This window comes from Anomaloglossus baeobatrachus, chromosome 1 (genome assembly GCF_048569485.1).
Source record: "Anomaloglossus baeobatrachus isolate aAnoBae1 chromosome 1, aAnoBae1.hap1, whole genome shotgun sequence".
NCBI lineage: Eukaryota > Metazoa > Chordata > Amphibia > Anura > Aromobatidae > Anomaloglossus > Anomaloglossus baeobatrachus.
The window spans coordinates 819,341,205-819,354,304 of NC_134353.1; the positions used below are offsets into that span (position 1 = coordinate 819,341,205).

At 47.5% G+C, this 13,100-nt stretch overlaps 1 protein-coding gene across 1 annotated transcript in view; it reads right to left on the minus strand.

Annotated features, from left to right (window-relative positions):
• Positions 1 to 357: 357 nt before the first annotated feature.
• Positions 358 to 13,100, minus strand: part of RHOBTB3 (Rho related BTB domain containing 3) — a 118,314-nt gene continuing 105,571 nt past the window's right edge. Inside the window, exon 12 of the mRNA XM_075325082.1 lies at positions 358 to 4,955. Coding sequence (XP_075181197.1) covers positions 4,840 to 4,955 — 116 coding nt within the window. The 3' untranslated portion in view covers positions 358 to 4,839. The remainder of the gene's footprint in view (positions 4,956 to 13,100) is intronic.

The following is a 13,100-nucleotide window of genomic DNA, read 5'->3' on the forward strand; positions in this document are numbered from 1 at the left end:
TGCATGTCATCCCTTAAAATGCCCTCAAAAACTTTGCATACTACTGATGTCAGGCTCACTGGACGGTAGTTGACTGGATCCACCCTCTTACCTTTCTTAAATATCGATACCACATCAGCAATCCTCCAATCCTGAGGCACCAACCCTGTTACAAGCAAGTCTAAAGGCCCTGTCACACATAGAGATAAATCTTTGGCAGATTTGTGGTTGCAGTGAAATTGTGTACAATCAGTGCCAGGTTTGTGGCTGTGTACAAATGGAACAATATGTCCATGATTTCACTGCAACCACAGATCTGCCAAAGATTTATCTCTGTGTGTGACAGGGCCTTTAGAAGATGAGATACAGCGGTCTGTCGATTACAGAGCTCAATTCCCTCAGTGTTCGTGGATGAATGCCATCTGGCCCTGGGGATTTGTCAATGTTTAATTTACTCAGATGCAGACGTACTTCATGTTATCGTAAATTAATTATATCAGGTGGTGAAAATTGATTTTTCACTTGTTGAATGATCCCTGGTACAGTCAGTTCCTTGGTGAACACTGATGAGAAGTGCTTATTTAATATCTCAGTCTTTTGTTTGTCTTCTATAACGAAATTGTTATAATATTTTAAGGGGCCGATACTATGCTTTGTTATCCTTTTGGCATTAATGTATTTATAAAAGATTTTGGGATTTATTTTAATGTCATTGGCGATTTTTATTTCAGTAGCTTATTTTGCTTGCTTGATTTCTTTTTTCATTTCTTATTGAGATCTTTATACTCCTGAAATGCTATTTCTGTATTCTCAGCCTTCAAGATTTTAAACGCCCTTTGTTTTTGTTTCATTATACTTTGTACTGTCATATTTATCCATAGTGGTTTCTTTTTATTCCTGGACATTTTATTACCAGAGGGTATAAGTTTTTTACAGGACTCTAGCAGTATATCCTTAAACTTACCCCATTTATGTTTGGTATCCCCAGTAACCATAACATTGTCCCAATCTACACATTCAAGCTCTTCCCTTAATTTGTTGAAATCAGCTTTCCTAAAATTCCAGGTTTTAGGATTTCCCCTTTGAAATGTTCTATTGAATATTACTTTGAAGCTTACCATATTATGGTCGCTGGTGCCCAAGTGCTCCCGGACCTGTACATCTGAAATTGTATCCGGTCTATTTGACAGGACCAGATCTAGCAAATGATCTCCCCTGGTCGGTTCATCTACCATCTGAGAGAGGAAATTGTCTTGAATAGTAGATAAGAACTTACAGCTTTTAGCACAACCAGAAGATTCTATATCCCACTGTATGTCTGGATAGTTGAAATCCCCCATAATAAGAACCCGATTATTATTATTAGCTGCCTTTTCAATTTGTTCCAGCATTTCACCCTCTATTTGTTCAGGTATGTTAGGAGGCTTATAGCAAACTCCAATTAGCATTTTTCCATTATTCCCCTCCCCATGTACATTTACCCATATTGACTCTACATTGTTGCAGTTCCCCCCCCAATGTCATCATTCAACACAGCTTTCTTGCTTTAAAAAAAAAATAAACAAAAATGCTGACACCAAAAAATGCATGAAGAAAAGCGAAAAACTATAAAAGTGTAAAAAAATAGAATAAGTATTCAATATACAGTGCAGATGGCTATTGTGTATTTTAATGTGGACACCTGTGGAAAACAAGCTGTTGAAAATTTCCACTGCGGGAAAATGACCTGAGAATAATGAGCCTGATGAAAACTCTTCCTGAAAGTACAGAAAATATGAGTCTAAAAAAGCACAGTTTAAAAAAATTGAAGATTACTAATATTGTTTTTTTTTTTAATAAAGAACATCACATATGAAAAAAACACTTCCAAAAAAGACATGTAACACAAAAACCTGATTTTAACAGTAGGTCTTTTTTTTACCGATTGCTTCCTTTTAAAGCGAAACCCTACCTTCTAGCCCACATCGCAACATGGGTGAACTAGAGATCGCCTACCCGCTGCATAAGGGTACGCTCACAAGAGAGTATGAATCGGACGAATGCAATGCGAGAAAATCTCTCATTGCACTCGGACCAATGTTAGTCAATGAGGCAGAGCACTTGGTCAGCTTTTTTCTCATCCAGATTCTGGATGTGAAAAAAGTTGTAACATGCTGTGATTTGCTGCTAAAAATATCTGAGTCTCGCTAATACAAGTCAATGGATGCGAGAAAAAAACGGACGTCGCAGGGACAGCACACGGACCATCCTAGTGACGTCCGTTTTTATGGATGTGACATAATCTCTGGGGGTTACTGGTCACCGGGCCGGTGTCGGTTTGGGCTGTCACAGCGGCCTGGCCCGGTTTCTTGACCCCGGCGGTGTCAATAAAGATGGGATGATGGGAGTTGTTATTCGTTATGCCACCTGTGGTGTGCGGCATGTATTAGCAGTCGCTGCGGGAGGTCTTCTCTGAGGCGGATAATAACGCAGCTCAGATGGTAAAGCTCTCCACAGGCAGAGCTCAGGTCCCGGGGAGGATGATGCTGGTGGCAGTCGCCTATGGTGAAGAGGCGCGAAGATGCAAGCACTGGCAGTAATGGAATGACACAAAGGGTGCAGTTCAAGTTCTTTTACTCACTGAAAATACACTGCCGTTGGCGTACCAAGCTACGCTGTGATGGATTCCTGCCGATCCCGGATACTTCGGATGTCGAGGCCGGTGTTTCCTTCTGTGCGTCACCTTTTGACGGTTTCCCTCCAACCCAGCTCCTGGGCCATGGAACGGGTCATGGGTGCCTGCTGCACTCCGCACGAACCCTGGAATTCCCCTTCTTTCCTAAGAACCCTGGTCAAGCTTCTAGCTCCAGACCACGGGCCCCGAACTGTCCGTGTCCTTGCTTGTCTGTTTCTGCATCCGTCTTGGTGCTTGCTGCGCCTGGAGCTAACTGAATGCTGTGTGAGATGGCTTCTCACTTCCCCTCTTTGTGCCCCGCCTCCATGGTTACTGAACTAGTGGGCAAGAGATCCCATACCTCATGATGGCAACCCCAGTACTTACCCTAGCCCAGTCCCAGTGGAAGAGCTGTTTATCTGTTGGATGAGTGTAATGGTGGTGATTACCGAAGACAACCTCCTCCGTATCTGAGATGAATACTGCACCTCGGGTGAGGCGCAGTACCCGGTGGCGCCTGAAGCCGCAGGGGCGCCACAGATGCATTACTATCATGTAGCACAGAACACTGTAAATGGTCCTGTAAATGATTGTAAATGACTATGTGCGCACACTGCATCTTCGTGGTGACCATAAAGATGCACGTTTTTGGTGCCAAAAAAACACTCCCTTGGCATGCATTTTTTTGCTGCGTTTTACTGCATGTTTTTACCGCATTTTGCCCAATGCGATTTTAAAGTCAAATCTATTGACTGGAAAGGCTCAAAAACACTGACAAAAAATTACAAAGAATTGACATGCTGCATCTATGTGGTCACCACAAAGACGTAGCCAAAAAAAGCTGAAAAGTGCAGACAGCAAAAATGAAATCTCATAGACTTTGCTGGGGAAGAATGAGCGTCTAATGAGCGTCCTACTCTGTGTCTCCTGTCCCTCCTTTCGCCGTCCTCTTGTGCTGATTGATGTGGATGACCCCTCGGATACCATCCACGTAGGCGGGCAAAATCTCCATGTACCCGGCTCGCACAAAACATAGGTGCGCCTGCGCAAATTGGCGAGTTCTCTGTGCAGGAGCAAGATTTTGCAGGCAATGTGGGTGACATTACCTGCTTGATCCACTGGACCAGACAATTTACATACAGGGCGGGAGATTTTATAAAGGTATTTGTGGGATCTACAGGGGGGGGGGCAGGGGGTAATGTGCACTTTTTTGGAATGCAGCACAGGTGCTGCGCTTAAGGTGCTAGTTTTAGTTTAGAAGGCCATAATCCGGTGACAGGTTCCCTTTAACAGATAGAATGACATGATAAATTAGGATATTCTTGTGACACCTTTACTTTACCACTTTCATAAACGCTGTGACCCATAGTCATTATACCTATGTCAATCATCAAGTAGTACTAATTTTTTTGGCCTATATTCACATCATTTTTGGCGAATGTCAACCATAACTGTAATGCACCACAAGGCTTCTATTTTGCAGACGTATTTGATTAATATCTTTTTTGCAAATGTTTACATAGTTAGGGTGAAAAAAGAAGTCTAATCCAGGGATGAGAAAGGCAGTGTTTCCTCCTGAGACCATTATTGGGAGGTTACTAATATGCTCAATGCCAGACAGCTCATGTTCATGTGCTCGTTGGAGTCCCCGGTGCTTTGAACCACATACTGATGGATTAATATCTGTCCTTTTTAGCTTAGAACCTTTTTTAGGACATATTCACATTGGAAAAAAAACAACCCATGCACATTCTTATAGATGCATGGACATTATGTATGAACTGTATTTCTTGCTTAACTGTATAGGAAGGCGATGCAGAATTGACTTTCCTATACAGAGGGCCACTGCAAAGAAATGTATAGTATGTATATGGTATACGATTATTTATAATGTACAAACGGACAGATGGCTTGGCGTTCATGTGTTTTTGACACAACAAAAATATGTAGCATGAAAAACTCACCAAAAACTCATCGTGGGAACATAGCGTCATTCTGCTAATTCCATTCCATGTATATTTTCACTGTGACCTATCGGAAGACACTATTGGTGCCCCCAAAGTGTCTGTCTGAGGGGGGTTATGTTTTTAGCAGAGTATCTCTGAGTGTGGCAGGATAGTACTCACCAGTAGATAGCCTAAGTGCAATATAATTATACATTGACAAGTTTTACAAAAGTGAAGCAGTCATTCTTGTCAGCGCTCTGGTCACATGATGGCACACCTGTGCTTCGGCAAATGGATATAACTTCTATAGTCTTCCAGCTTTGTCAGGTAACTATGTGAAGGCCACTTGTGTTTTTCCACAAAATCCAGTTCTTCAGCTAAAAAGAAAAAGAAAAATTTAAGATTACACTAGATACATTCCTGTATGTGACAATGTTTAGTTTTTACCAATGCATGTGTGGACTTCAGTTAAGGTGCAGTATTCATCCCGGGTAAGGAGAGAGTTAATCATCGATGTTTCCACATTTCACTTTACATACAGCTTAGGTACTTTCTCACTGGGGACTGGACTAGTGTAGGCTGGGGGATGGACATCACGAGGCATGGGACTTTCCTGGTCACTAGGACAACCACCTGGGGGGGGCGGGAACTACTTGGGGTAGAAGTAGGAGCAACCTTGACACAATCTTTAGTCTAGTCAGGACTACAGTTCTGGCAACACGACACCATTTTCTTCCTTCTTTCTTCTTCAAGGGGCCTGAGGCTTGAAGCAGGAAGCTCAGCCCGGGTTCCTCACTTCTAAAGGAGCAATCCCTGGGAAAGGACACTTTCAAATACCAGTGGCTACCTCTAGCTTATCCAGGATTGGCTGGACCTCATCAGGGCGGAGACCGGCACCTGCAGGCAGCCCATGGACAGTGAGTAAAGACATTGAACCGCAACTACTGTGTCAGGCCATCATTGCCGGCGCCCCGCGCTCCGGTGCCGACAGCCACTACTACCCCCTCCATCATCCTCCCTGGGGCCTAGCTTCCCTTGCGGGAAGCTGAACCATCCTAGCTGCGACATCATCCGTCCCAGAGGACAGCGACTGCAGCGGCGGCTAATCCCTGGCCGCATACCGCAGGTGACGTCACGAGACAACTACTACTCCTCAACTCCCAACAACCTCATCAGATCCTTCATTCCCCTTTTGTGGACACCTCAGGGTCACGAAACCGGGCAGGGCCACCCGTGACATCCCTTGAGCCTCACCGGCCCAGTGATGAGTATTTCCCAAGACCCCGTGGGGTGCTCCACATGTAAGGCCCCCTTCATACGTGAGCATAAAAAAGCACGTGTGGCATGTTCCGCATTGTCCATCCATCTGGCCATCTGTATGTCATCTGTGAGATATGTACAGTAAAAAAAAAACCGCATGACACGGAAATGAATAGTTTTTAGGTGTTAAAGACGTGCAAAGAGAGATACAATAGATAGATGATATGTAAATAGATACAGCGGAGAGATGATAGATAGCTACCGTCTTTTCCCCAAAATAAGACCTACCATGATATTAAGCCCTAGCAGGAATTTTCAACCTTTTAGAATATGCTTAAATATAAGCCCTACTCCAAAAACAAGACCTAGTTGCAGTGGAATAATGAAGTGTTTGGGCAGCTATAAAAGTTACAGAATACAGCAGGACACTTCATTAAAAAAAGCAGTCACTCCAAATAGAGGGAAGACATCCTCAAAAAAAGCAGACAGCAACCCCCCCCTTCCCCCCAAAAAAAAAAAGAAAATGAAAAGAATGACACTCACCAGACGCTGAACAACTACAGCCGGCAAATCAAAAAAGGTGGATGGGCTCTCCCACATTGATTGGCATCACTAACAGGTCCATCACCGTTACGCTCACACACACACACACACATTGGGTCCAGTATCCCTCCACATGCACACACACACACGCACACACACACACACACAGACCAGATCCAGTATCCCTCCACACTCTCTCTCATACACACACAGATCAGGTCTAGTATCCCTCTGCTCTCTTAACTCCGCTCTCTCACACATACAAACACATCAGGTCCCAGTATCAATCCGCTAACACACACACACACACACACACACACACAAACACACACAGCCAATCGTAGTATTTCTCTGCTCTCACACACATAATGTCACGCTCGGACTGACGTGTCCGAATATATCGCGTAACAATTGTGCACAAACCTACGGGTGTCCGGTGCACAACACAACAAACAAGGATACACAGGGGACATTAAACAATGGTGGGCCCTGGTGCTAGGGAGAGGGGTGATGGGACACCTTAAGCACTAACCTGCAGCTGTACCCTGAGCTCCCTAGCATTCCCTATATGGGTTCTTGCACCCTGTCGCCGAGCAGGATACCTATTACCTTGCTTTCCCTAAATTCACCCTTACTAGTGAGTAGGCTGGCAAAAGAGCTAGTCTCACCGCTGCACTAATAAACACAAGGGGAAGGAAAGACAGACAAGAGGAAAAAAAAAGATAATGATACCAATTTCACAGCTACAGTTACATTTCTAGTCACCAGTCAGTACTCCAACAGCTCCTTCTACCCAGGCAGTTGAACAGAATGAAATTCTATCACCAGCATAAGCTGATGGGTCATGAGACTATTTGAAGGAGGTAGGCGTGGTAACGGAGCAGCTGCACCTGAAACAAATTACAAAAGAGCTGCTAGTGTTGACGGTACGAATTGAGTAACCTGAAGTACTTAATTCAGCCATTTCACAGACCCAAATATGGGATTTAGTTGATGTAACCTAACATATTTATGAATGCTTTTGTTTCCTACTAACTCAAATATAAATATATTCAGTGATTTTCCTTAATACAAAACGCCAGCCTTGGACCCTCTAATCTTGGGAAAAGTTTTGGAAGAGCCCATCCCACCAAACTGATGTCTCCCTGGCCTAGTCTGCTGAGCACTGACAGTGACAAGCGAGTTAACGTCTTGCCTCAGAAACCAATGGACCTGAAACAACTGAAGCAGAGAGCGGCTGCCATTCCACACATTATCTCAGAAGGCTTCTCTGAGCCAGCGCCACAAACTGTTCACATGAAGCCTCATCACGCTTTGGCTCTCTATCAAGAGCAGATCACAAAGATTCACGAGTCAGCCCTGGATGGACTAGCACTGACCAAGTATTCTCCTTATCATTTAATATCCGAAAAAGAATCACAGACAATCTGTAGCAGATGTTTTTTGGTTATGTGCTGACCTCAAGATAAGATCTAGACTCAACCTTCCTTGGTCAGGACAATGTGCCCTAATGAAAGTAATAAAGCCAATCCTAATCATGGAGTAAAGGCCACGTCTCACTAAGCAACATCGCTAGCAACATCGCTGCTGAGGCACGACTTGCCAGCGATGTTGCTGTGTGTGACATCCAGCAACAACCTGGCCCCTGCTGTGAGGTCACTGGTTGTTGCTGAATGTCCTGGACCATTTTTTAGTTGTTGCTCTCCTGCTGTGAAGCACACATCGCTGTGTGTGACAGCGAGAGAGCAACAACTGAGTGTGCAGTGAGCAGGGAGCCGGCTTCTGCGGACGCTGGTAACCACGGTAAACATCGGGTAACCAAGAAGCCCTTTCCTTGGTTACCCGATATTTACCTTCGTTACCAGCGTCCGCCGCTCTCACACTGTCAGTGCCGGCTCCCTGCTCCCTGCACACATAGCCAGACTACACATCGGGTAATTAATCCGATGTGTACTCTGGCTAGGAGTGCAGGGAGTCAGCGCTAAGCGGTGTGCGCTGGTAACTAAGGTAAATATCGGGTTGGTTACCCGATATTTACTTTAGTTACCAAGCGCAGCGTCGCTTCCACGCGTCGCTGCTGGTTGGGGGCTGGTCACTGGTTGCTGGTGAGATCTGCCTGTTTGACAGCTCACCAGCAACCCGTGTAGCGACGCTCCAGCGATCCCTGCCAGGTCAGGTTGCTGGTGGGATCGCTGGCGCGTCGCTTAGTGTGACGGTACCTTTACCCTCGAACAGATAAAATAGGTATCCAAGGCTGGAGACAGAGCCCGTAGAGCTGTGTCAAATAATGACCTATTGGAAGACCCCCACGTATATATAGATGTAATTGGAGTCCCAAGGGGGGGTCCCAGACGAGTATAGGGTCCGAGAATGTGACTAGCACATACCTATATACTGTAGCATGGGACTAAAAATTCCCTGGGAAACCTCTAGATTTAAGATGAAAGTAGACAGATAATCTTATTAAGCGGGGACTGTGAGGGCCTAGCTATGAATCAATTATCCAAAATAATAAGATCATCTGTGTTTGTATGATTATTGCTCAGATGCTGATGTGCAAACTAGGATGCGCCTTTGGAATGTGTTATTGAAACAAATTATGCTAGGCTAAACACTGCAAGTATTCAATAGCTGGTTCAAATCTATATATATAATTGCCTTATTCTGTCTGTCTGTCTGTCTTGCTCCAAAATTGTGTCCTTACCGTGACATGTCCTTACGGTGACAAACAGCGGATTGGCCGCTGGCCTCGCCATGGCCCCCCCCGCACGGATTGGCCGCTCGCCTCGGCTCCTCCCCCCCGCACGGATTGGCCGCTCACCTCGCCTCGGGTCCACCCCCCCAACAAATTGGCCATGTCCTTACAGTGACAAACAGCGGATTGGCCGCTGGGCTCACCATGGCCCCGCCCCCCCGCACGGATTTGCCGCTCGGCTTCACGGATTCGCCATGGCCCCGCCCCCCGCACGGATTGGCCGCTCGCCTCGGCTCCTCCCCCCGCACGGATTGGCCGCTTGCCTCGCCTCGGCTCCGCCCCCCCGCACGGATTTGCCGCTCGCCCAGACTCCGCCCCCCACACGGAATGGCCTCTCTCCCCGAGGTGAGAGCATCAAGGTCCTGCAGCGGCGGAACACACACACACACACGCACACACATAACAGAGACACACGCACACACATAACAGACACACACACACACACACACACATCAGATCACACTCACTCTCACACACACATCAGATCGCATCCACGTCCTGCAGCGGCGGAACACACACACACGCACACACATAAGAACAGACACACACACACACACACACATCAGATCACACTCACTCTCACACACACCTCACACACACATCAGATCGCATCCACATACTCACAACATCCCGTGATATCGCTTGCTTCTCGGCGGCGATACTGTGCAGTGACCTTCCAGGACCTGCCGGAGGATCACATGGCTGGAAGCATGTGGTATCTCCGGATGTTGTGATTGTGTCAGCGCGTATGTGCGATATCGTCAGTGTATGTGTGTGAGTGTATGCGATCGGATGTGCGTGAGTGTGTTCTGATGTGTGAGTGTGTGTGTGTGAGTATATGCGATCGGATCTGTGAGTGTCGGCAGAGGAGCATGGCGTGCAGCACAGCTGCTGGGACCGCACACCGGTGGGCACAGGGAGAAGTGGGGTGTGTGTGTGAGTGTGTGCGATCAGATGTGTGCGTGTTTACTGTCTGATGTGTGACTGTGGAGCACGATGGGGGGTGCGCAGCATGGGGGATGGAGCACGATGGGGGGGTGCGCAGCATGGGGAATGGAGCACGATGGGGAGTGTGCAGCATGGGGGATGGAGCACGATGGGGGGTGCGCAGCATGGGGGATGGAGCACGATGGGGTGTGCGCAGCATGGGGGATGGAGCACAGGGGGGGTGCGCAGCATGGGTGATGGAGCACGTTTGGGAGTGCGCAGCATGGGGATAGAGCACAATGGGGAGTGCGCAGCATGGGGGATGGAGCACGTTTGGGAGTGCGCAGCATGGGGGATGGAGCACGATGGGGAATGCGCAGCATGGGGGATGGAGCACAATGGGGAGTGCGCAGCATGTGTTATAGAGCACGATGGGGGGTGCGCAGCATGGGGGATGGAGCACGATGGGGGGTGCGCAGCATGGGGGATGGAGCACGTTTGGGAGTGCGCAGCTTGGGGGATAGAGCATGATGGGGAGTGCGCAGCATGGGGGATGGAGCATGATGGGGAGTGCGCAGCATGGGGGATGGAGCACGTTTGGGAGTGCGCAGCATGGGGGATGGAGCACGATGGGGAATGCGCAGCATGGGGGATGGAGCACGATGGGGAGTACGCAGCATGGGGGATGGAGCACGATGGGGGGTGCACACCTCCCCCCAAAACACACACACACACTGCCACACACGCACATCCTGCCACACACGCACTGCACAACACACCACACACTGGGAACCACAAACACTGCCCTACACAGACACCCACACACACAGACAACTCTGCATACACACACACACACAACACCCAACACACAAACACCGCGGCACACACAAATATACACACATACCGCACAACACACACATTGCACAAAACATACCTCCCACCAAAAACACACACCCCACACCCACACAAACCGCGCAACACACATACACAACGATACAGACACACAGCGCTCCACAAATAACGACACACAACGCAACACACAAACACCGCTCTCACCCCCCGCCACACCCAGACAACACCCAGAACATGTACAGCCCCTACACAAACACTTGGTAACTACAGACAACAACATCTATATATACATATAACAAAAATCATACATTAACTACACAATACGTAAATTCTAGAATACCCGATGCGTAGAATCGGGCCACCTTCTAGTTGGTATCATAAAAGTCAGTAGCAGGCTGATGACTACTACATAGGCCTTGTCGCTTATCTCTAAACAATGAAGGACAATGTTGAATTGTATAACTGTGATTGTTTTACAATATACGGGTTAGAAGAGCATTGAGCTTCTCCCAGATAGAGACACGTCTCTGTGTGGTCATTTTTCCTTAAGGCCACGTCTCACTAAGCAACATCGCTAGCAACATCACTGCTGAGGCACGACTTTTGTGACATAGCAGCGATGTTGCTAGTGATGTCGCTGTGTGTGACATCCAGCAACAACCCGGCCCCTGCTATGAGGTCGCTGGTTGTTGCTGAATGTCCTGGACTATTTTTTAGTTGTTACTCTCCCGCTGTGAAGCACACATCGCTGTGTTTGACAGCGAGAGAGCAACAACTGAATGTGCAGGCAGCAGGGAGCCGGCTTCTGCGGACGCTGGTAACCACAGTAAACATTGAGTAACCAAGAAGCCCTTCCCTTGGTTACCCGATATTTAACCCGATGTGTGCTGTGGCTAGGTGTGCAGGGAGCCAGCGCTAAGCGGTGTGCGCTGGTAACCAAGGTAAATATCGGGTTGGCTACCCAATATTTACCTTAGTTACCAAGCGCAGCATGCTTCCACGCGACGCTGCTGGCTGGGGGCTGGTCACTGGTTGCTGGTGAGATCTGCCTGTGTGACAGCTCACCAGCAACCCGTGTAGCGACGCTCCAGCGATCCCTGCCAGGTCAGGTTGCTGGTGGAATCGCTGGAGCGTCGCTTAGTGTGACGGTATCTTAATACATACATCTGCGCAGCTCTAATCTGGAATCCTCCTCCGTGACCCTGAAGACCCCCTAGAGGTCTTCCCCAACACTAGCAGCAAAACTGACATTAACCCCTAGTGCACCAAAAGAAAGGAAAATATGTTTAATATGAAGAGTCTCTCATGACAAAATAAGACTCAGGTCCCAGAACCTGTCACATCTCTCTTATATTGGGAAACTATCATGACAGAACCCCCTACCATTTAACAAGGGGCCTCAGGACCCTCAAGACTGGATACAACACTGCCAACTACTTGTGTTCACTACTATATGTAAACCGATCCTCACAGTAACCAATAAGGCTATGTGCGCTTCAGAGCGCAGCTGAAAAGCTGCGTTCTGAAGCGCATGGTGCCGGCAGAGAACGTGCGCTCTGCATGCTGCCTCTCCCTATAGACAGCATGCAAACCGCACGAAAGAAGTGACATGTCACTTCTTAGATTGCAGCAATTCGGGCAGCAGCCGAATCGCTGCGTTATAATAGGCCACGTGCGCACGGCTCCTGCACAATCTCCATAGATTGTGCAGGGGACGCAGGACGCATGCAGTTACCCTGCGGTGCAAAACGCAGCGTAATTGCATGCAATACGCACACATGCGCACATCCCCTAATGCACACCGGTGATGATGGTAACAACGGCTCAGGACTAAAAACACATCTCTTGAGTGACAACCTGTGAAAAAGGACATTTAGAACTGGGGGAAGCTCAAGCTGAACAGCCATAAAGTTAATTATGTTTGCTACATGATATGGACCAATAAACCTGAGGCCCAACCCCCCAGATGCACACTTCCACCTAATGTTTTTAGTAAACCCACTCATACTCATTCACACACAGGACCTTAACATTTATTACCAAGTATGCATCTTTTAGCAGAAAGAAACCTCCAAAAATGACAGACTACAGAGGAATCACCTTTAGACTGCACAACCTTACATTCAGGAATAACGGCCATCCCCCTCCTACCACCCCTCCATTGGGAATACGTAGGCCTAGAATT